A 24040-nucleotide genomic window follows, 5' to 3' on the forward strand; every position below is an offset into this window, starting at 1 on the left:
TTACTCTGCAAGAGAGTAAAACATGAATGTGAATAAGTGACCATCCTTCCACTTCTCCAAGTGATCCCATGCTATGAATCCCCCAGATCTCCAGCTACTCCCTGACAGTTCGAGCCACAGACAATGGCCACCCCGCTCAGTTCAGCGAAGTCGCAGTGCGTGTCCACGTGTCTGATGTCAATGACAACCCTCCTCGGTTCTTCCAGCTCAACTACAGCGTGGTGGTGCAGGTAAGCCAGGACGCTGTCTGTTATCCCAGTCTCTCTCAAGGTGCCAAGGTTCTCATGCACAGGCTCCTACTGGAGCACAAGGGTGGGACAGCAATGAAGCACGCAATCGCTTTGTGCTCATGGCCACAAAAAACTGCTGAGATCTGCGGGGGCAGATGTTCTGCCAACAAATGCCATCTTCTCCTACCAATGGCTGCAGGCATCTTCTGTTCTTTCTCCTCTCTCCTTTCACACTTCCCAAGCCTGGCCAGCAGCCCCTTTGTCCACTGCGTTTGTCCACATATACAACAAAATACAGAACAGACTTCAGCACATGGTCAAGCATCACCATCTCTGCTGGATGCAGTTGCTGCTTGGACTCAAAACACCTATGGGTACTCAGAAAGAAACATACCCAAAACATGCTTTCATCTGCTCCTGTACAGACATGACTCAAGGGGAAAACAAGGGCATCAGCACAACTGTCTGCTTTTAGCTGGTTGACTCTACCACATGTGTAATGCCATGAAAGGCACTATTGCTGGCAAGAGTTCCACACAAGGTGTGAGATTTGGTTCTCTGTTCTTTATCCACAAGGCCCAGTGGCAATACGGGTTCTCCTGGGCCTTTTCTCTTTGCCTGCTGTTCTCCACTGGCATCTTTCTGCATTTCAGGAGAATGCCCCAGTGGGTACCAGTGTCCTGGAGCTGATTATGAGTGACAGAGACTCACCAGAAAATGGACCGCCGTATTCATTCCAGATCACCCAGGGCAATGACGGGAAGGCGTTTGATGTCACCCAAAATGGTCTGCTGGTGACTTCATCCATCCTGAACAGAAGAGTGAAAGAGCAGTACCTGTTACAGGTCCAGGTAAAGTCTGACTTTCTGTCCTGGGATCTGTTCTCACAGCTGAGTTTAGGAGTGATAAAATGATATTAGGATGGCACAGCTGGATGGGAAGTTGTCTGGTACTGGAGAAATCCAACACAGGAAAAAATCCCGTACCTAAGAGCCAAGTCCAGAGCTTGTTTTTCCACAAAGTCTGCCCACAGGAAGCTGGAAACAAACCTCTGCATTGATGAAATAGGGTAATACGATCACTAGAAATGCTCTGTCAGTGGTTTCCTTAGACAGATGCTTTTCCCAGCATAATTCCAGCAACTTCCAGTTTAAAGCAAGACCTGGCTGTGATCCTGAAATCTTTATCCAAGAATCCCAGAAGTGATTTAATCTCCTTTTTAAAGAAGATGTCTAATGTTGCAGGGTAAATTTATTAATTATCAATGTTACCAGTAAGGATAGCGAGTTACAAACAGCAGGATAACAACAAGTACATCTTCAGTAAAGAAGCTAGGTACTATTATTGGGGGTTGGACTCGATGATCTCTGGAGGTCCCTTCCAATGCCTACAATTCTGTGATTCTGTGATTATTATTATAAACCTCAACCACTACCTGCCTGAGAATGACAGAGCCTTATCCTATACCCCAATTATTCTCATTTTCCTGCTTTGAGTTTCCTTGGCTCATGCTAGACAGATATTGTCAGAGATGGAAGTTTGGCTTAAATACTTTGGAATCTGAGCAAATGTGTTGATGTACATGACTGCTTTTATCTTTGTACACACAGTTACATGCAGAAACCCTTAAGATTGGCAGCATCTCTACCGATCACTAATTCTTAGGGAATCAGAGCCACTCAGTGCAGGTGCACACAGAGATGAGTGTCCCACCACTGAGGGAAGGTCTCGATCAGTCTCCATGATGGAAGACATGCTGTCATGAAAGCCAGCACACGGCTATAAGGAAGCTTTCTCTTTAATTTGTCAGGTCTCCGACAGCGGTATCCCTCCTTTGTCCTCATCAGCATTCGTAAACATCCAAGTGACTGAGCAGAGCCAGTATGCCCCGTCAGCACTTCCCCTGGAGATATTCATCACCACAAATGAGGAAGCCTTCCGAGGCGGCGTTCTGGGCAAGATTCACGCCACGGACCGAGACCCCCACGACACGTTGGTGTACACTTTGGTGGCAGAGGTGCCCCAAGAGGGACGCTTCTCCGTCGGAGCTGCAGATGGAAAGATCATTGCTGGGAATAAGCTGCCCCATGGCCATTATCTCCTGAATGTGACTGTCAGCGACGGCACGTTCACAGCCACCACCAGCGTCAACATCCACGTGTGGTGCTTCACGCAGGAGGCACTGGACAAGGCAGTGGTGCTGCACTTCCGCCACCTGTCCCCCGAGGAGTTTGTGGGGGACCACTGGCGCAACCTGCAGAGGTTTTTGGGAAACGTCCTCATCACCCGGCGCCAAAACATCCACATGGCCAGCTTACAGCCTGCAGCTACCTCTGATGGAGTAGATCTGCTCTTGGCCGTTGGAGAGCCACACGGCTCCTTGTACGAGCCTCGGGTCCTTGCCAACAAGATCATCGTCTCAGCTGGGGAGATGGACCAGCTCGTTGGACTCCGGATGAAGAAAGCAATTCATGTGCCGTGTCACGGGTCAGACTGTGCCCACCGTGTCTGCAAGGAAACCATCCAACTGGATCCAGGCATGATGTCCACATACAGCACTGCCCGACTCAGCGTCCTCACCCCGCGGCACAGCTTGGAGCAAATCTGCTCCTGTAATGGTGAGCAATCCTCGGTAGCATCTCGTGATATAAACCTTATAGAGCTTGAAAATTTCACTTAGTCTTTTTTTTTTTTTTAATTTATATAATTCACCTCCCGTAGCAATTAATTAAATAGCATCAATACAATGATTGGAACTCGGCAATCTCTAAGGTCTCTTCCACCCCAAGCAATTCTACGAATATCTCATTGGGAAAAGTCATTCATACTCAGCAGCTGAAGAAGCTCAGCGATTAGATTTCTGATCTTTGAGCTCTTGAGTCTGTATTTTGCTGAGCCTCAGACAAACTGATAAACTCCAGGAAAAGCAAGTAGAATTAATATACTCTGTTCACTTCAGAGTATTTCTCTAGAGAAATAGAAACAAGCCAAGGCAGCAGGGATAGAGGTTAACATCACTTAGGCAGGAGTGGTAAGGGGAAACTGTAGGCTAAGATAAAGATGTATTAAAGGATGAGGAAACCCAAGGGTGTTGCAGACTGCGCTAAGAGCACCTAAAAGGTGCTTGGGGACAGGTCTGATCCTGGACAGTTAATGGCATCAGGCTGGGGAAGAGGCAAGGCTAGGTACAGTCTCAAAGCATGACAACTGTGAAACTTTTTGTTCATTCCACTTCTAGGAACTGCTGTGAGGTTTGGGGGCCACAGCTACATCTGGTACCAGCACTCCCAGGTGGGGTCCTGGCACATGCACTTCCGCATGAAAACCCACCAGCTCCATGCTGTCGTGTTCCACGCCAACGGCACAGACCACGCCACGTTGGAGGTATGCATTGCAACACACAAAGGTCTCTTTCCAGTGTGAAAAACATTAATTGTTTTGGGGAAGGGAATCACAGAAAGAAGATGCAGTAGTATGTATCTTTAGGAATTGATCTAGCGAGCACATAAGTCTTGACAAGGACAAGTGAGAGCTGAGCACAGTTTGGCAACTGCTGCAACCACAGCTGGTGAATTGCTTTTTCTTCCATCTGTGAATGCCTGCACTGACCTCTGGTGTAAAGGCAGCACATGCCCATATCATAGACCTACATCATGGCTTCTTCCCTGTGGCTTGCTTCTTCATCCCTCTCTTTCATTGCATTTATGGGACAAAGAATTTATCAGGCGCACAGAACAGACAAAACAGGAGTCTTACTCGCTGTTTTGCAGCTCCCACTCTTTTCAGCCACATCTTTCAGGTGGTTTCCTTGTTTAAGGAACCAGCAGAGCCACAGACATTTCACTCTGACTGTTTTCTTCCCCATTTGCACGCTGAACCCACACAGAACTCAAAGACCATCTCCCTCTTTCACTTGCTAAGCGGAAAGAAATCAGAACTCCTGTGGCTTGTAGATTTGGTAGAGAGGACAGGTTCTCCCAAGGGCATGCATAACATCACTCTTCCAATCACCAAGCTGATCTGCTATTCAGAAATGGGAAGCAGCAAGAGGATGGCAAGTCAGGCACACTGAGAAGGAGCTGGCAGCCTGTCAGCTATTGCTTCAGGGAATCGAGTTCTTAGCTGTCTCCCAGACCCAGAAATTGATAAACCCAATCTACAGACCCATCTGAAGTGAGATCACGTTCCTTCGGATAAAGCCAAGTGACAAAGCTCTCTGGTGCGCTTGCCAATTGTGCAAATGGATTTACACACATGTTGCCCTGAGGCCTTACTAGGGTGTGTGCCAGCTGCACCTGACTCTTCCTTCCCTCTGTCATCCTCACACTCTTTCAGCAGTTGCTGAAAGCTAACCTTCCTCCATAGGCATTTTAAAGAGGAATCTTGGGCCACAGGGATTTCTGATGGCCCAGTTTCATGCTGAGAACATTGGTGTGGTTTGCTTTCAGAAGATCAGCAGCTTGATGGTCTTCATCCTACCTGCTGGAGAGCAAGGACTGGATTGCATCTCTGCCTCTTGTTCTGCGGAAACCTCTCTCAAACTGTCAGTGATTGGAAAGGGCCATAGATGAAATGAGGGCAACATAAATGAGACTGCAGTCTCTTAGGCTTTAGCTGATCCATGCAAAGCTTATGCATGAGTAAAAGAGGATGTTGAAAAGACAACATCTTGGGATTCAAGATTCTTGACTCAAAACACTCAGGCAGGGGCAGAGGAGGTTAAGAATTGCCAAGAACCTGTGTGCTAACCATGACTTCTGGGATGTGTTTTGCAGATGGTACATGGGGTGCTTCACCTGGGGTACGGCTGCTGGGGAAACTACACCGGGAACCTCTCCTCCTCACGTTTTGTGAGCGATGGGGAGTGGCACTCAGTCTTCCTGGAGGTGAAGAATGCATCGGTCCGTCTGCTCGTCGATGGCCTGGGAAACACCTCCCTCCAACTGCCAGGGACCTGCAGCACATCCCAGGGCAGGCGAGACCTGCTTTTTGGGGGCCTCCGGCACCCACTTCAGTCCCAGAGAGTCACACGGGGGTTCAGGGGCTGCCTGGATGTACTTGCCATCAATGGCAGAGAGGTGGTTCTTCTGCATGGGAAAGGGCAATCCAAGGAGGTGATGGAGGAGGTGGGGATGAAGCAGTGCTGCTCCCCAACTGGTGCCTGCAGCAGCAATCCATGCCTGAACAACGGGATGTGCTCCGAAACTCATGGAGGAGGTATGTGAATATATGTGAATACATATAGGGGGGGCAAGAGAGAAGGGAAAGCCACAACACCTTGATGCTTCCCTATGCAAGGAGAAGTGCCCCATCCCAGGGGCTCAAGCGGTGGCTGACTCAGTGCAGGAGCAGCTGGTGGCATGAGATCATCATCCTGGCTCTCAGTATCAGACGATGGCCTGCAGGGCAGGAGCATTTCTAAGGAGTGGGCATGACCTAGGAGTGAGCACCTTTGCCAAAAATGCAAGCACAAATAGAAATTCTACCTTCCCCCCTACATCCTCTTTCCTTGAGGAGCCATTAGCAGAGTTGGAATTGGGCAAGATGGGATCGCGCAATTATGGTATCTGGGCAGAAATGAGCCAAGATCTTCATCTATTCCCACTGCAGTCAGCGACTCCCTGGGGCTATGGGAAGGTATCTGGGAAAACTGTGAGCTTGCACATGAGCGTCGCAGGTTAGCATGAGGCACAAGTGCTCAGCGGGGGCTTGGCACCAGGCTCTATCCCACCCACCAGGCATACCGCCACGCTGTAGGGCAATGCAGGACATTTCTGCAGGGCAGGGGTTGATGGAAGGCCACAGCAGTGCGGTGAGCCTGAGCGCCTGCCTTCCTGCAGCAGTCCTGTAAGCACGGGCACACAGCACGAGTTTGTACAGATCTCTGCTCAGGGACCTCAAGGCACAGGATTACCCACACATGCACACACAGGTCCCTATGAGCTTGTTCGGGTGGGCCAGTAGCCATGGGAGCAAGTGAGAACACCAAGAGGGTCACAGTCAAACCCAGCACATCAACAAAGCCATGTGAACACGCGTGCTCGCAGCCCCACAGGCAACGTCCAGCACCTGCCCTGCAAGCGCCAGCATGTCCCAGCTGCACAGCACTGCACGCATGTGGCAACAGGTCTGCCGTGCTCACACTGCTCTAAAGTTGTGCTACTGATGAGCAGAGAAGGCTTTGCAGAGCGCTGCAGGGTAGAATGCCAGAACATTCCACGTGGCACCGCCAGCAGAGGGACTGCGGGAGCTCAGCAGAGCCGGCAGCATTCCCATGCTCAGGGCTGCACCAACAGTAGCTGAAATCCCAGCCAGCAGCAAATCCTCCGCCTCCCCAGCAGTCTCCTGACGGCACCCTCTCACCTCTGCAGGTTACACGTGCATCTGTCCCGGGCTGTTTTCTGGTGAGCGCTGTGAGCTGGGGGACAGCCCCTGCGAGTCCAAGCCCTGCCTGCACGGCGGCACCTGCGTCCTCTCCGGCTCCGGGTACTCCTGCCACTGCCCCGAGTGGTACCTGGGCGACAGGTAAGGGCTGAAAGGGCCAGAGGGCTCCCATGGAAGGCTGAAAGTGTGACCTCAGCAACGAGCGTTGTGCGCTTCTGGAGCTCATTGTATCCACCTGGGAGCAATGCAATGCGGGGCTGCCTAAAAACAGCTGTAGGACGCTGCCAGCTGTCCTGCTGATCCCTTGATTGCTGAGCTGCACGGGATGTACCTCCCCACCTGATACGTGGGTGAGTGCATGCCAAATGCCTGCAGCCCTGGGGCTGCTCGGAGCTCAGGGCAGCATCACAGCAGCTCCTCCTCCCGGCCGGGTCGCTTGGCCAGGATGGACACCGGCGCTCTGAATCAATGCCAAGAGAGGAATCAGTAGCGCAGCTCCGGGCGTTAGGTGGCAGTGCGATGATACCTGCGGTCATCAGCACTGCGGGCACAGCCATTGGGCACGCGTTGGGAGGACCAGCTCACCCATCTCGAGCCCTGGCTGAGGAGTAAAAGAATGAAAAAATTCGAAGGGCTTCTTCAGTAACAGTAATGTGGGGAAAAAAAAAAGAAAGAAAAAAAAAAAAGGAAAAGCCAGTTATTGCATATCCCTTCTAATATGGGAGGTCATTGCTGCTGGAAGGGATAGAAGGAAAATCTTCTGTCCTGCTGGAGAATGGGAAAGGGGAATACTTAGAGTGTGTGGGGTGCAGAAGGGCAGAGTATCAAAATTCAGTCTCAGCTCTGTATATACTCCATAAAACACCTCCCCAAAAGGGGCTGTTCTGCATAACGTGGCCTTCTTCTGAACAGCACCGTGGTAAATGTCAAGATCTGCTGACAGCAGAGGTAATTGGCACTCTGCGCCAGGACAGAGCATCCCTGTGGCATAAAGCAGAGCTCAGAGCAGGATGCCATGTGTTGGGCCCCCCCAAGGCTGATGCCTCTGCCTCCATCCCCCCAGGTGTGAGAAGCTGGCTGAGGAATGCCAGGACAACCCGTGCCACAACGCCGGGCGCTGCGTGAGCGCGCAGGGCTCCATCCGCTGCATCTGCCCATCGGACTACCAGGGGGATTACTGCACGCAGCCCATCATCACGCCTGCCATCGTGCCCACGCACTGGGCCGTGGGCCCTGAGGAGATCGCTGAGATCGCAGCCGGCGTGCTGGGGGCAGCCATCCTGGCCGTGGCCTTCGTGCTCATCCGCAAGCGTTACCGGCACCGGGCCAAGGCCCACAAGCCGGTGGCAAGGGAGGACCCTGACCTGCTGTCCAAGAGCGAGTTCTCCAAGAGCGTGGGTGTGGGCACCCAAGCAGTGCCGCCCATCGAGCTCAACATCCTCAGCGACGCGGCCCACAACAATTTGGACCGGGCGGCGCCGGAGCAGCGCAAAGCCAGCGGTACCCCTGAGTTTGTCACCTTCAACTCGGCCAACGGGCCCAAGCATCGCGGCACCATTGTGTGCAGTGTGGCACCCAACCTGCCCCCGGCCCCCCCGTCCAACTCTGACAACGAGTCCTTCGTCAAGTGCACCTGGGCCAGGGAGGAGATGGGTCAGTAGCCGCAGCTTGCTCTTGCTTTTATCCCTGGGGGAGCGGATGGAAGGTTTGTGAATGTGGGAGGCCAACAGTGTGGGGTAAAGACGAGAAAAACGTGGGCCAATGATGTCCAAGTCCTTCACTGGCTCTTCCCCCACTCATAAATAGCAGTATTCAACTTCAGCTTGTTCAGTTCTCTACAAAATCAGCAGGGAATGCATTAATGCATGGCCTGGGTTCCCACACACTCAGGCTAAAAAGTCTCTATAAAAGAGAAAAGTGATGATTAGAGAGTGGAATTCAGTGTGAGTTTTAGTGGCATCCCTTGCATCAGCTGCCAGAGGGATCACAGCAGAGAGAAACAGCCCCAGGCAGCCAGGTCCCTGCTTGGCCTGGCCCAGAGCTCACCGGGAGCTCAGCAGCATCAAGGACAGCTGCCAGAAGGAAGTGCCCAAGTCAGAGTCATAGATTATCCCATGTTGGAAGGGAACCGTGAGGATCACCAGGTCCAACTTCAGGTCCACACAGGGCCACCCTAAAATCAGATTATACCAGAGATAGAAAGAGAGGTACAAAGGGAGAGCTCTAGTGAGTCACTTGCTCTGCCCCATCCCATCATTGTGCCAGCTTCTTGCACCCATGTGGCACGATAAGAAGTGCCTTTTAGGTACCAGTGGGAGCCCCGAAGCCCCCTTCATTCCCAAGGCAAACTGGCACATCTCCTGCAGCTCAGGCTCATGCAGCAGGAATTAGCAGGAGGAAAGCAGCCCACACAGCTAACACAGCTCTGTTTCCTTCCAGTGTACCCAGCAGAAACAACCTACTGGCCGCCACGCTACCTTTCCTCTGACGTCCAGGAATACTCCCACTACGAGATCATCCAAGGTCCCCCTGCCGTGCCCTCCTCCCACCCCCCACTCCCCCCACCACCCCCTCCACCAGCAGACCCGGAGCCAGTCACTCTCTATGGGGGTTTCCCTTTTCCACTGGACCAAAGCAACAAGCGGGCACCCATCCCTCCCCGCTACAGCAACCAGAATCTGGAGGATCTCCTACCACTGGGCCCCGTGGAGACGGCAGCATCCCAGTGCCAGAACGAGTACACAGCCATCAGCTATTACCCAGCCCAGCTGGTGCAGGGTGAAGGTGCCCCTTACCCACCCGACCCCGGCTACAAGCGGGTGAGCATGCGGCTGAGCGTGGCCCAACCTTCCTATGCCGACTGTGAGGTGGGGGCCCATCCGCCCGCCCTGCGCACCCAGCCCCCACCACCCCCCAACTATGAGGGCTCTGACATGGTGGAGAGCGACTACGGCAGCTGTGAGGAGGTGATGTTCTAACGGAGGGACTCGTCCTTGGGATGAGGAGAAGCGCCGGAGCTGGCACGTGGTACCAGGGGAGTTGCAGTTCCCCTGGCCCAGCTTGCAGCATCTCCCCCTGCATGGCTGGGCTGTAATTTGGCTGGATCCTTGTCCCTGCACTGCACACAGAGGGGAAATGCTCCAGCCACAGCCGGGACGTGGAGGATGCTCCTGGATGCCAATGACTAACGCACCTCGTGGGCACCGCACATCTCCCACCCTGTGCTGCCCGGCCATGGGGAGGAGCAGAGCAGCACCACAGGGACAGCAGTGGTGGAAGAGGCACGGAAGGACCAGCAATGGCCAAGCCCAGGTGGCACGCAGGTCATCCTGCATCCAGCTCTGGCACCGAGAGTTTGCATCAGGGCGATGGTTTGCTCAGTGGGACGGTGCAATTGGTGCACAGCCTCTTCTCCATCTGTTCCCCAGGGTGAGAGATAGGAATATGCAGCCAGTGCCACCAGCACATCCTCACTTGGCGAAAAGAAGTCCATGAAAATAAACTTAAATCCATTTCTACAGAAGAACCAAGCACCAAGGAGCAGACTGAAACCTGCTGCAGGGCACCCAGCCCCAGGGCTGCAGGCACAGAAACTGGCACAGAGCCATGCCCGCAGCTCTTGACCCCCAGCTGGTGACAGCAGTACCCAGCCTTGCCACCCCCTGCAAGGGGTCCTGGGTCTGTTATATCCCAAATGGACCAAACAAACTGTGCCCATGTGGGTTCCAGGACGGCCATGAAGTGCTGCCCACAGGCTGGCCCATCCGTCCTCCTGCTTGGGATTGTATTGTTTTTTGTGAGAGGTTTACTTTGGTCGGTTGTTTGATGTAATATTTTGTTTTGCTGTTTCATTGATTTTTTTTTTTTTTTTTTTTGCAAAGTATTAAAAGAATTGGTTTTTTTTGTTTGTTTTGTTTTTTACTATTATGATTTCATCAAATAACTCTGATTCCTTTGCAACTCGGACTGTGGCTCCAGCAAAGGGCTGCCCTGAGAACACCACCTCAGTCTGCACAGCAGAACCCCAGCACTGCACTGGTGCAGCACTTGCAAGCAAGGCCACGTTTCCCAAAGCCATAGGAAGTCACTGGTGCTGACAGCACACTGCTGCCCCAGCACCCCGTTGAGGTCCCCTCACATCTCCCAGCCTTCCTGCTCCTCTGGGTGTGGGGGAGAGAAACCCCACCTCATCCCAGAGCCTTTCCACGTAAAAAATAACTCTTATTTATTGATTAAAGTGAGATACATGATTCAGGTGCTGCAGCAGTAGGCAGCGACCCACACTGACAATATCCATAGGCACACCAACACAGACATTAATCACCTTTGTATATACACAATTCCCCTGGTCACAGAGCAGCTACAACACACAAGTGTCACATTTCTGTGTCCCCTTGGTCCCGTACCAGGTCCTCCTGGTAACCCATGTGTTTCCCACCAGCCCACTGTGCTTCAGCCCAATAAAACCAAAAAACTCCACCGGACACTGCTTAACATTGCCACAGTGCCCTGTGAGTGCAAGTGCTATGCACCACTCCAGCAAACCCAGCAACCCCAGTGCTGGGGACACAGCCATCACACAGCTGTACCCCAGAACAGGGTCGTCCCTCCTGTTGGGACTGCCAGCCATCCCCTCCCAGGGGACAGCAGTGCCAGCGCTGGGCACAGATTTTCTGCCTCTCCCACCTGCAGGAAGCCCAGAGCCCTGCTGGCTGCGTGCACACCATTCTGTGTGCCTTTCCCCAGCTGAGTGCAGCTGCACCACCATGAAATACCCAATGGAGGATTCATTTGCTCTCATCTGCCTTCAAAAAAAAAAAAAAAAAAGAAGCAGCAGAAAGGCAAAGTGTGGCAAGGCCAGAGTCTGTGCCCCCAGCGTGCACCTGCCCCAATACCAGCAGCAGGAGGGAGCAGTGCAATGGGCTGCCTCCTGCTGGGAGCTGCCACCGGGGCCAGGAGGGAAAACAACATGATCAGTGTTCTTATTGGGGATGTGACATTCAGTGGAGGACTGCAGATGCAGCCAGAGCGCAGCAAACAAGGCGCTGTGTTTCTGCAGAGCGCGGGCTCTGCACACCTGAATTCCTAATGCCAAAAACCATGAGGGGTATATGTGTGTAGGGAGAAAAAAAAATGAACAAATAGAACCTTCCACGGCAGCCCTCTCTGCACGAAAGAGCTGGAAACCAGAGCACAGCAGGACCTGCACCAGCAGTGCTCATAACCAGCGCTGCTCTACATCCCCAAGGGCCGGGGTGAGGAGGCAGCTCTGCACCTCCAACCTGAGCTGAGGTTTCTTTGTTGCTGTAAAATAAAGTGCTGAGGGGTGGGGGGGAAGGGGGGAAAATAAAAACAAAACAAGACAAAAAACAAAAAAAAACAACCAACAAACTGGCACGGAGAAGAGCAGTCCCAGAGCGATGGGATGGGGGCAATATGGGAAGCATTACAAAATAAAATAAAAAATAAAAGTCTACACCCCCAGGATCCCCCCTCCCCAAAGTAACTACGTACAGGAGTGTGGAGGGGATGAGTGCTGTGCCACCCACACCCCTCGCAGCCCAAACCCACCACGTTCTGCAGGAGGAGAAGGCTGAGCACCCGGTCTGTGCCACCACCAGCAGGGACCGTCACTGCCCCGAGGTGCTGGTGCCATTGATGACAGTAGCAGGAGTAGCCAGCTCCACCAGCGCCTCGTAGGTGCCCACCACGAAGCCAACGAAGCCGAAGAGGCTGATGAGCACGTCCTTGGCAATGAGCAGAGGGTGCATGCCCTCTGTGTAGTAGGTGGCGATCTCCAGCAGCGGGGGGAAGATGAGAGCCAGCGCGCTGCTGCTGACCGAGCCCACCAGCGAGATGACGATGTCCAGGCGGGGGATGAGGATGGCCAGCACACCTGGGGAAGGGAGAGGGCAATGGGGTGGTCAGGAGCTGATAGCATCACAGAACTGTTTGAGTTGGAAGGGACCATTAAAGGCCATCTGGTCCAACTCCCCTGCACTGAACAGGGGCACCCACAGCTCCGTCAGAGTCCCTCCAGCCTGACCTTGGGTGTCTTTAGGGATGGGGCACCACCACCTCTCTGGGCAACCCATGCCAGTGCCTCACCACTCTTATCAGAAAAATCTCCCTTAAGCCTTCTCTTCTCAGTCTGTCCTCTAGGGGAGGTGTTCCATCCCTCGGATCACTTTGTGGTCCTCCTCTGGAGGAAATCCAACAGATCCATATCTCTCCTGTACTGAGGACTCCACATCTGGACACATTACTCCATGAGCAGGACCCTGCTCTGAGCTTGGAGCTGTTGAAGCAAAGCTGTCCCATGCCACTGCTTGCAAGCTGACCCTGCAACTTTCTCTGAGCTTTGAACAGAAAGCTGCATGCTTCCAGCAACAGCTCCCCAAGCAATTAAGGCTTTTCAGTGAGCTAATGAATATATATGCTGCCACAGAGGGCTGCACCCAGCAGAAGGGTGCTGCTCACAGAATCATCCCCAGCCCCATCTCCCCCGCACCCCCCGGGTCTCTGCCTCACACCTGGGGAGCTGTAAAACCTCAGAGAGCCCACAAAAAGAGGAGGCGTGGGGAAAAGCCCACCCTGAATGAATGTGTGTGGTTGGTAAGCAGTCAGAGCCCCTCTGCCCCCTGAGCACAGCCTAGGGGGGAACATTTGCAGCAAAGGAAAATCCCCCAGGAGCCTCCTTCCAGCTTCCAATGAGTAGCTGCAAACTCTGCAGCATTCATGCTCCAAGAGCACCCGCAGCAGCAGGCTTTGGGCAGCACATCCTCAGCCCACCCCCACAGCACTCTGTGGGCTCCCAGCAAACAGAATGAACCCCCTCCTTCCCCTGAAACAGAGCTGAAGTGCCAGCTGCAGCCTCTGCCTCAGGGGGAACGGCCGTGCTTCCCGCAGGGATTCGTTCCAAGGGGTTTTAATGGTGCTGGGTTTGAAGTCTGAGCTTGAAAGACAACCATACACCAAATTGCATCCTCTCTTTGGAAGCCAAAGCCACGATGTTCTGTGGCCACATGCTCATGCCATGAATATTCACGCAGCCCCCCAATTGCTTTTATCCTTGCCAACAGCAATTTCTTATATGAAAAGATAAGGGGAGGAGGTACAAAGGCACCTACGTCCTTCCAACACCCTGCTGCTTTTCCACCCCAAAGCAGTGGGCACAAGTGCTGCTGTCAGCCCTGTTCCCAGTCTGGTGCACCCCAACTTCTGAGCCTCTCCAGCACCAGAGAGCCCAATGGGATCTCAACTCTGTGGGGCAGGAGGGACAGGGCCCAAGATCAAAAGTTCCTGAAGCTCTGCCACGTGAGGGTGGAAAATGGCAGAACAGACACTAAGAGGTTTTTCTCCTCTCGTTTTAAGGAAATGAAAGGCAGCCAAGATCAAAGCTTCCTCTTCTCACGCGCTGAGCAATAATGGGATGAGGAAGCAACTTTGGCTGCAGAGCAGACACGGACACACAGCTCCTGGCCATGATGCAGCCAAGCCCAAACCAGAGCTACTGAGACACAGGGTCAGGTCTGTAATGCTCAGCTTTGATGCACTGGCAGCACCACGCCATGCAGGAACGCTGTGCTTCAGGGGGGCGATGCCCGGAAGCTCAGTGAAGCATCTCAGCTGTGCTGAGAACAGCCAAGACTTAGTTTACAGGAATCAAAGCCAGCCAAAAATCAGACACCCCTGTGCTTCACTGAACTGATGCCCTTTAAGCTTCTACAAACTTGCTTTTCTCAGCTCAGATTTTTCCCTTCAAGCAGGCAGATAGGCCAAACCTCATTCCCAACTGCTAACATCATGAGTTCGACCGAACTTCAAACTCCTGGGAGCAGCTGCACATAACAAGTTACTTCTGCAGCAAGCAGCAGGCTGTACCTTAGTGCAGAAGTGGGACAGACCACAGCCCTCCAAGAGGTCTCTGAGCTCCTATAGCCACTAAAAGCCACCTGAAAAAGCCTTCCAAGCCCTCAACTGCAAGCTGGAGGAGCAGAGGGTGCCCCCAAGTCTTGCTGCTCTAGCCAGCACATGGCTTTTGGGTGAGAAGAGCTCATCTTGCTGCATCTGCACCCTTCCAAAGCTCCAACGCAGGCTACCCAACGTGGGCTTAGTACCCAGATCAGCTGCTGGGATGCATCCTACAAAATTTGATGGGACTTGATGGCTCCTCCAAATTCACTGGGACTCAGACAGCGGGACAAAGGCTCTGGGACAGGCTGCTTTCTACTCACAGGTGATGCCGACCAGGACCACCCGCAGCAGCAGGTTGACCAGCCAGCCCCAGCGCTCCGGCACACGGGCAACCAGTGGTGGGATGATGATCTCAGCGGGGACGTAGAACTGCACAGCATAGGTGAAGAAAATCCCAAAGGAGAAGAGCAGCTTGACAGCTTGGTACAGCCTGCAAATGAGAAGGAGAGAACAGTGAGATGTGTTCCTGTGCCAGTCCAGGAGTTGGACTCAATGGTCCTTGTGGGGTCCCTCCAACCTGGGAGATACTATGATTCCAAATCCATAAGGCAGAGCAGGAGCACCCTGCCTACAAGGACTTCTGCATCTCAGCTCTTTTTCTTCTGGCACAGTAAGAGCTAATGACACCTCTTGTGCAAGAGACGGCAAGGAGATAGCACAACAGCCAAGCCATTGCAACATGCCCACACCTAATTAGAGGCTGCAGCTCTTTGTAAGGAGCAGCAGGTCAACAGTGGGGCCAGCAGCCTCCCAAGTGCTGCTTCCCCTTGGGAAATCTCCTGGGCACAGATGCAAAGGGCTGTTTCAAAATAAAAGCAAATCATACAGAGTGGTGTTCTGCTCCTAACTCCTCCCAAGAGCATGGGGATATCTGTTATGTCCCTGGCCTGGGGGCTGGAGCCCAACTTGCTCCTTGACACAAGGCACCCATGTGCATTTCTAGACGCTCGCGTGTGCCAGCGCTGCACAAATCAATGCATCCTGCAGGGTCAGCACTGCCCACAGAGGGGTGCAGGCTCTGGCTTCCTGACCAGGTCAAGGTCTGCAGTGACACAAGGTGACCGCATGCAGACAACACCCAGATACCCAAGCATTAGGAAACACCCCGACCACAGAGATGGGCAGCAGCATCGATACTGCCCGCAGCCTGCAGTACCCACTCTCAGCCCACGACCCAAAGTGGGTGTCCATCACCCGCCCCTGAGGTGGTGATCAGCTTGAGCATCACTGAGAAAACTCCACTACTGGGTAGAACGAAGGGAAATAGCTCCTTTTTTTCCTGTTTACAACCAGGTGGATTTTGTCTTCTGGGAGGACATGGAGAAGGCAAAGATAGGCTCTACTTGGGAAAACAGAAATCGGAGAGGCAGCAGAGCTGCATCCAGAAGGGTCAGTCAGCACCAGAACAGGGGCACAGGGGGGCTGGGAGTCTCCATCCTTATTGACACTCAACATTTAAGCGGGTTCTGCTTTGAGCAGGTGGTCAGACCCAACGATCTCACCATCCTCTCTCCAAACCACATTACCCAGTGATTCTGCAGCCAACAAAGGGCAGAGCTATCAGCAGAGTCCAGAGGGCAGCACTCGGCTGAGCACATTGTGCTCCCAAGCCCAGGTGCACAGTAGCCTTGAGCCAGCTATCCTATGCTCCTCATCTCCTACTGCTTGATTAAGGGAATGCCATAAAGCAATTAAGTGCTCGAAGGCAATCTATGTTTAAGAGATGTTATTAAAATAAAACGTAAAAAAAGAAAAAGTTCAGATTAAGGCTGGGTCTCAGTTGTGCACTGGTCGGGTGAGGACAAAAGGGCAGTTTAAATACCAAGAAGGGGAAGAACCAGTTCTGACCAACAGAAAACCCAAGGCCACATGGGCACGGAAATCCTCCTTTGCCTGTAAGTTTGGTCACTGCACACCTCCAACGGGCTGCACACAGCCAACATCAGACCCTCCTTGCCATTCAGGATGGCACCTTTCAGGGTGAAGCAACTCTGGAGGCTGTAAGGAGTGGTATTTCAGGAGGCTGTGGTCAGCCCTGGGCACCGACTCCTCGCTAGAGGAAGCTGTGGTTACAGAGCAACGAGTCTGAAAAGCGCTGAGTCACCCTCTATCTCAACGATTCCAGTTCACTAAATGTGCTCCTGAAGACCTCCAGGCAATGGCTGCAGTGAGGGAAGGGTGCAGCATCCTCTGCTCAGATCTCACCTGCACCCACACTGATAGATCTCTCACCTCAAGCCTTTCTGACCTTTCTGCAACTGCTGTCTTGTGCTATTGAAGAGAAAACCTGCTGGCAAAGCACTTGTTCCCAAAGCAAACCTTCACCCATCACCTCCTGAGCAACAACATGCCTGGGAATAAGTCCTCGAGGCTTCAGCCTAAGTTTCCCAGCCCCTGTCCCGGTTATTTGCCTTTAACAAGACAGATAACGCATTTCCAAGTTCAGTGTTTACAGCTTACATGAGGTGTTCTGCCAGGAAGAAACATGCACTGACACTGAAGCATTCCACGCTGAGTCACTGCAGACACAGCACTCCTGTCCTGTGCTGCTGGGCTTCCCCGTGCCCTGCTGCCAAAGGGCCACGCTGCTCTGTCCTGCCTGACAGCCCTGCTCTGCCCACCCCCACCCAGAAAGATGCTCCTAGAAACACAGATGTGAGGTAGGATCTTCCTGTAGCCTGAGTCACTTTATCCTCTGCTAAAGGGAACGTAAGTGCCTTCAGAGCAGACACAGCTGAGGCTGCCAGCACTATGGGTCAGCTGTGAGTAGGGGCTGGCAGTGTGACCCAGCACCACGCACAGCCAGAGACCCCATCTGGAAGAGCTCCCAGCCCCCCAGGATGACCACATCAGCCTCACAAACTCAAAATCCTGAGTCCTGCCTAACATTTGAACGCTAAGAGCCTCCACACTTCTCTTCCCAAAGACAGAGGAGCAGCTTGTGTTCCTCCACCAGGATAAATACAGAGCACTGCACCACGCGACCACCTAATCCAAGGGAAAAAATCTAAAAGGATGTGGGTGACAGCTCCTCCAGGTGGTTCTGTCCCACTCCAGGCTCACCTGGGCAAGTAAGGACAACATCCCTGGGCAGCACTCACCAGCAGTTGGGCAGGTTGAGTGTTATGCTGGCCTGGATGGCCGCCCCGAAGCGCAGGTAGCCCAGCACACCCAGGCTGATGTACAGGATGGTAACGATCGTCATCCCCACATAGAGGATCAGAGGGAACTGCCGTGGGTTCTTCATCTTGTTTTCCAGAGGCAACACCTGTGAAAGGAGCAGGAGGAAGAGGAGGATGGAACAGGGGCTCCTCCCCATTCCTCTGCATTGCCAGCCCCGTGGGGCAGCCATGGGGCTGAGGGCTGCCCTCTGCAACCAGGGCTGTGCACAGAAATCTGGAGACCCCACCAGCTGCTGCCCCAGAGATGTGAATCCTCTGCTCCCAGCCCAGTGCCTTACAGTTATTGCTCACAGCACAGACTGAAAAGGCTGAAACCCTATATCCTCTCCCTGCAAGTATCTATGGGCAGATTGCAAACAGGTAAGGCACTAAAAAAAAGAGGATAAAAAAAAGAGCAGGGACAACCCCCTGCCTTTATACAACTATTTGCTTCAAGCATTTCAGCAACTTTTTTTAATAGCCATCCTTGGGTGGTGGGCATTTCAAGGAAAGAGACAGGGACACAGCTGCTGATGTAGCAGGATCAGAATAGGTTTTATATGCTGCTCTACCTCCCAGCTGTGCACGTGTGTGTGCGCACCAGCTCCAGCACAATCCCTCTGTCCTGGGCACAGCCCTCTGCAAATGCCCTTCCTGCAGGGCCCTGGCATGCTGCAACCCCCTGTTTACACTGCTACCTCATATTATGAGATAAAAACTCTTTTTCCTCCTTTGAAGGGAGCTCTGGAAACAACCTGCAGCATCTCAGTGAGCCATTATGCTTCCCACCCACCCCGCCTCCTTCCCAGCTCCTCTGTTTACAGCAGACGCAGCCAACCCGCTCATTTTATCTTTATGTTGCCCTCTTTCCTTTTTTATGTTTTAATAAAAATTATAAAAAAATAAAAAGAGCTTTCCTACTTATATACATTAACTATATGGTGTGTACTTTACGTGCAGCCCAAGACAACTCCCTCAGTGCGGTGCAGACCAGTCTGAGGTGGGATGCATACCTTTACAGCCTCATACACAAGGCACATGCCAGGCTGGCACTGTGTGGGCTGGAGCTGTGTGGCTGAAGGAAGGTGATGCCACCAGAGAGAGAAATGGATCATATGTCGCTGTGCTATGCTTTTGCCCCAAGACTCTGAGCACCAAGAGCCAGGATCTGGCTCTAATCGTGGAGCCTAAGGCTTTGTGAAGCTCCTGGAGAGCACAGCTCACAGCACCCACCTGAGGTTTGAAGCACACACAACGAAGTTTGACCCAGGAGACAGCCTGGAGCCAACAGCATCACCCAGAAGCTGGGCTACAACCTGAAAAATCCATCTGCAAATACAGCTGCGGTGCAGAGCAGGTGCTGACTGCAAGCCCGAGCGGGGGCTGAGCCACACACCAGGACTTACCACCCCGATGCCTTCAAAAGCAAAGATGGCCGTGCCAAAAAACAGAGGGTAGGTCTTCCAAGCTGCTGCAAGAGGCAGGGTGCTGGGATCGGGGATGTCCTGGAAAACAGCCCACATGCAGCTCAGAGCACTGCTCATCCCCACAGCTCCCTTCCCCACGGCGCAGAGGGAAAGGCCACTACACAACATCACCACCCCAACCCCACCACCAAGCTCTGCCAACACACAGGGCATCACAACGTACCCTGACAATGTACTGGTAGATCACAACAAGGCTGACGAGCATGGCCACGTTGGCCAGCATGGAAAAGATGGACAGGATCTTGAGATTCTGGATGAAGGACAGCAGCACCACAAAAGGCAGCAGGGACAGCATGTAGAGCCGGGAGTCCATGGTGGGTGTGAGGGTCACCGTCCTGTTGGACTGGCAGTCAGTGGTGGTGCTGTTGGCAGAGGACACAACCTGGGAAAGCACAGGAATGCCTGATGAATCCCACGGTGATGGATGCTGGAAACCCACCCCAGGCCAGGCAGACTAACTCTGCTTTTCCTGATAAAAGTCATTCATCCTTCCCTTAGGCTCTTTCAGCCCATAGGCACTTTCAGGCCTATGTTCTCTGTGTTCTCAGCTCCATAGAAGGCTCTGCCCCAGGAACTGGGTGGCTGAGCCTCCCCAGAGCACAGGCACAATGCCCACCACGCACTGCTGACAGCAGTGCACCCAGCCCCATGTAAGGAGGCAAAGGGCACAGCTGTGGTGGGAGGAACCCGACTGTGGCTGTAGAAGCACACAGGGGCAGTGATGCTCAGCATCACGTGCAAAGCACCGAGCCATGCAGGGGCTGTGAATGGGGAGGGATGTACTGGCAGCTTCCTGCAGCACAGGAGCCAAGGCAGGTTCAAGGTTTCTGTTTATTTTCTCCCAATGCTTGGCAGAAGGAAACTCATCCAACACAGCCTGTAATTAAGCTCCAGGGCCACAGGATGAGGCAAAAAAACGGAATGCAAACAAGACCGAGAGCGGTTCATGCCATGCCATTGTGCACTGCTGTCCATATGGAGTATCGATAAGGCAATTAGCGAGCTGGGCTGCACATCAGAAGCACAGTGCTTCCTCTGTGACCCCATTTCTGCATCCCCTCCCAGGAAGGAGCCTCTGCTCCTCTTGGCCAATACAGGCAGCTCCGAGCCATCTTCACAAAATTGCAGGGCATCTCAGAACTGCTCAGGATTTGTGCCTTCCAAAGCAGCACCCACCACAGAAACCAGAGGTCTGTTGAGGGAAGAGCTAGGACACAGAGGGAGCCTCACCTGCCTCAGGTTGTCAGCCAGAAAGACAATGTACACACAGCAGAAACCCAGCTGAGTGAGGATCAGGAAGAGTCCCACCACACGCCTAGGAAATGAAAAGGGCACTCAGCAAGGGGTCATTCAGAAATAGGGGCATGCCTGGGTTAGCTCAAACTCAGCTGCAACGCTCTGTTCCTCAAAGGCTGGGACGTGCAGGCCACTTCTCTTCCATGCTTGGAAAAGTGAACGTACCCCCAACCAGCCCCACGGACCTTGGGCCCCCCCATCCTCACTTCCATCCCTCAGTCAGGTCAGCACCAGCCAACGCTGCCACATGCATTATTCCCTCATTTTTAATCAGAGACTCACGGAATCATTAAGAATGGAACAGGCACCTAAGATCCCCAATTCCAACCCCAGCCCATCCCCTCCATGCCCATACCTACATCCCTCAGTGCCACATCTCTGTGGTTCTCAAACACTTACAGGGATGGTGACCCTCCCACCTCCCTGAGCAGCAGTGCCACTGCATCAGTGCTGCTTCTGATAAATGTTTCCTAAACTGCAGCCTGAACCTTCCCTGGCACAATGTGAGACCATAATCTCTCATCCTCCCAACACTGCAGATGCTTCTCCCACCCTTTCAGTATTATACTGAAGTAAGAGCATGTCCCTTAAGGCTCGCCTGCCTAAGTGAAAGATCCCAGCGTTTCCCTCTTATTTTCCTGGTGCTGTCTGCCAGCACTGCCCCAACATCAGCTATAGCCAAGCCCTGCCCTGGGGGCAGCAGTACCTTCCCCAGATGGCGTGTGTCCTCAGCCAGGCAATGGGTGTTGACTCCAGCCCATACATCACAGTCCCCCCATAGTCCAAAAACTGCTTCTGGAACCTGTCCAGTATGGGGAGAGAGAAGAAAGGGATGTCACTTCAGTCCCACCTGCTGGCTCCCATGGTGGCACTCATGGGTAGAGAGCTGGAGATAAAGCCCCAAAAACGACTCCTGGCTGAGGCTTCACGTGGGCAGCCTGCTGCTGGGAGCCTCCAGGGAAACCCCAGGAGCCAGAGGGAAGGACGGAAGAGCTGTGGGAGGCCAGGTGCTGCTCCTTACCTGTAGCAGAAGTGGTGGGCGCATTTCACCAGGATGCTCATGCAGTGCACAGCCACAACACCCATCACCACCAGGCTCAGAGGACCCAGCTGCAAGGAAGACAGGGGAGAACAATCCCAGAGGAAGTCCCAGATATGTGATGAACAAGCATGTTGTGGCAGTTAGGATGTCGCAAAACACCAATACAAACTGCTTTTTAAACTATCTTGTGCACTGCTATTACAAAGGAAGCATAAGCTGGATAAAAGCAAAAGATTTTCTGGTCTATTTAATCCTTTCTATTTCCATACAGGGTACAGCATGGGGAGCACACAGCAACCCCATTGCCACAAGATGAGGAGCTGCTTACCAGGATGCCGGCATTCTTCAGAGCCAGGGGCAGCCCCAGCAGCCCGGTGCCAATGTTCCCTTTCAGGAGATGGATCAGGGTCTGGTACCACCTGAGGGACAGAAGTAGAAGGAATCATAGAATCACAGCCCCAGCTCTCAGCCTGTCCTTGCAGGATTTTTGGGACCCTCCTCTGGACACACTTCAACAGGACCACATCTCTTCCATACCGAGAGCTCTGTATCTGGATGCAACACTCCAGGGGAGGTCCCACCGGCAGAGAGGGGCAGGATCACCTCCCTCACCCTGCTGGATGCAGCCCCTGGCTCTCCCCCACCCCAGATGCACACTCACGTGGTCCCGTTGCTCTCCCCAAAGCGCTGGTAGGACTCAGGCCGTGTGAAGCCATTGATGCCCGCAGGCGGGCTGCCCTCCGGGGTCACATCAGTAGAGCTGTAGTCGTTGTAGTCCTCGCTGCACAGGCGTCGAGTGGACATGGCCCCTGAGGATGGAGCAGCATCAGCAGGGACATCCGGCCCTGTGGGAACACCAGGCTCCATGGGGACACGGGGCTCCATGGGGACGCCTGGCTCTGCCACCCCGGGTTCTTTGCCATCAGCCATGGCAGGAGGGACCAACTGCTGGTAGTGCAGCTGGCAGCACAGCTGGCATTTATAGGGCAGTGTGCCCGCCCCGGCTGCCAGCCACGTGGCCCCAGGTCAAAAGTCCCAAGCACTTAATGCTGGGCTGCTGCTCCCGTTATGGGCACTCCCACGGGGTGTCCCTTTGCAGACACCCACAAGGAAACGGCCCGCATCCTGCAGCACGGGTGTGCTTCCATAGCCCCAATCCTCCTGACCTTCCCCTGCACAATTTCACTTCTCTCACTCCCTCCTTCAGCCCCCATCCGGGTTCCAAAGGACATTCCGGGACACGGGGACCCGTTTATCCCCAGGCCGAAGGGGGCAGCAAGCAGCGAGCACTCCTCGGTGCCACCACCTCAAGGGTCCCCAAAGGCAGCACAGCGCAGCGCCCATCATCACCGCAAACCCAACCACGCCGCTCTCAGCACTGCAACCCAGCATCGTCACTTCACCCGGGGCCGGAGCAGCGTGCAGCAACCGGCCCACGGAGCAGCACCGCCAGGCTCAGGGCAACCCGGCAACGCCATAAATCACAGCGCGGCCACGTCACGGTGCCCAGGGCCAGCCGAGCGATGCGAGCAGGTGAGGATTGCGGCCGGAGTTTACACAGGGAGCCGTTCGTCATCGGTGACGGGCAAGCAGCGACGCGGGAGGGGCCGCCCGTCCCAGATAACCAACCTGGTCCCGTGCACCCCGTGCGTTCCCGTTCCCCACTCCCCAGCCAGCCCGGCTGCTCTCAGCGGGGACGCTCGGGCATCACCCAGCAGCGCGCCGCTTCCACGCGTGTTTCTGCTCCACGCGCAGCGGAGATCACCAGCCGGAGGCAGCTCACAGCTGACATCGCCCGCATGCCGCTTCCCCACGAGCCGTCAACCACCCCGGGCCCCATAAACTGCTGCTGCCGCCGCCCCACCCCGCCCGGCCCCGGCCCCGCACCTCGCCGCCGCCCCGGCCGGCCGGCCCCGCTCCTTCGGCCGCGCCGTCACGTGACAGCCCACTCAGCTGACCGCGCCGGGCCGGCGCATGCGCACGGGGAGAACTGAAGGCGGAAAGGAAGGAGCGGGGCGAGCTGGGAGTTATGGCGCCCCCTCGTGGGCGTAAAGCGGAGCGGCGGTCCGGAGGTGCGGGGATGGGCGCGGGGCTTGGAGCGCCCTCTGGCGTGAGCAGCGTGTCACTGCAGCGCGTCCCACCAGTATGGCCCACCAGCGTATCACTCAACGTGTCCCACCGGTGCGTCCCACCAGTATGGCTCACCAGTGTGCCCCACCAGTGTATCCCACCACTGTGCCCTGCCAGAGTGCCCCTGCAACATGCCTCACCAGTGTACCTCTCCAACATGTCCCACTGGTGTGTTCCATCAGTGTTTCCCACAAGCAAGTCCCATTAGTACGGTTCCACCAGCCTGCCTCACTAACATGTCCCACCAGTATGTCCTGCCAGCGTGTCCCACCACTGTGTCCTACTAGTATGCCCCACCAGGGCCCCACCAACACACTGAACAAGCAAGTCCTA

General features: G+C 54.1%; 3 protein-coding genes across 5 annotated transcripts in view; 2 read left to right on the plus strand and 1 right to left on the minus strand.

Annotated features, from left to right (window-relative positions):
- The window catches only part of FAT2 (FAT atypical cadherin 2), a 48068-nt gene extending 37633 nt beyond the window's left edge, over window positions 1-10435 (plus strand). The window contains exons 17-24 of the mRNA XM_048960090.1: window positions 87-230; window positions 884-1081; window positions 2041-2848; window positions 3469-3614; window positions 5006-5447; window positions 6602-6755; window positions 7678-8267; window positions 9054-10435. Coding sequence (XP_048816047.1) covers window positions 87-230; window positions 884-1081; window positions 2041-2848; window positions 3469-3614; window positions 5006-5447; window positions 6602-6755; window positions 7678-8267; window positions 9054-9592 — 3021 coding nt within the window. The 3' untranslated portion in view covers window positions 9593-10435. The remainder of the gene's footprint in view (window positions 1-86; window positions 231-883; window positions 1082-2040; window positions 2849-3468; window positions 3615-5005; window positions 5448-6601; window positions 6756-7677; window positions 8268-9053) is intronic.
- Window positions 1-24040, plus strand: part of LOC125699990 (SPARC) — a 123152-nt gene that overhangs the window by 66976 nt on the left and 32136 nt on the right. The gene's annotated exons all lie outside the window — the stretch shown is intronic.
- LOC125699991 (proton-coupled amino acid transporter 1-like) lies at window positions 10799-23565 on the minus strand. 2 transcript variants are annotated; one of them, XM_048960097.1, is made up of 11 exons: window positions 23465-23565; window positions 22239-22386; window positions 21906-21996; window positions 21557-21645; window positions 21242-21337; window positions 20470-20554; window positions 19403-19621; window positions 19159-19257; window positions 17693-17859; window positions 14852-15021; window positions 10799-12510 (listed from the first exon to the last, which is right to left on the minus strand). In XM_048960097.1, the coding sequence occupies exons 2-11, from the start codon at window positions 22379-22381 to the stop codon at window positions 12245-12247; spliced, it is 1425 nt and encodes a 474-aa protein (XP_048816054.1). In that variant the 5' UTR covers window positions 22382-22386; window positions 23465-23565; the 3' UTR covers window positions 10799-12244. The 2 variants fall into 2 exon arrangements, with proteins under 2 accessions (XP_048816054.1, XP_048816053.1); XM_048960096.1 differs by having other exon boundaries at window positions 22239-22422; window positions 23465-23538.

Source organism: Lagopus muta, chromosome 14, assembly GCF_023343835.1.
Source record: "Lagopus muta isolate bLagMut1 chromosome 14, bLagMut1 primary, whole genome shotgun sequence".
In the NCBI taxonomy this organism is placed as follows: domain Eukaryota; kingdom Metazoa; phylum Chordata; class Aves; order Galliformes; family Phasianidae; genus Lagopus; species Lagopus muta.

What these genes read in the sequence shown, in the direction of transcription:
- LOC125699991 (XM_048960097.1), bottom strand. Translation starts at nt 22,381, where the DNA reads ATGTCCACTCGACGCCTGTGCAGCGAGGACTACAACGACTACAGCTCT. An exon ending in GGGGAGAGCAACGGGACCAC is followed by an intron (nt 21,997 to 22,238) that starts GTGAGTGTGCAT and finishes TCTGTCCCTCAG; the next exon opens with GTGGTACCAGACCCTGATCC. An exon ending in CTCAACCTGCCCAACTGCTG is followed by an intron (nt 15,022 to 17,692) that starts GTGAGTGCTGCC and finishes TCTCATTTGCAG; the next exon opens with GCTGTACCAAGCTGTCAAGC.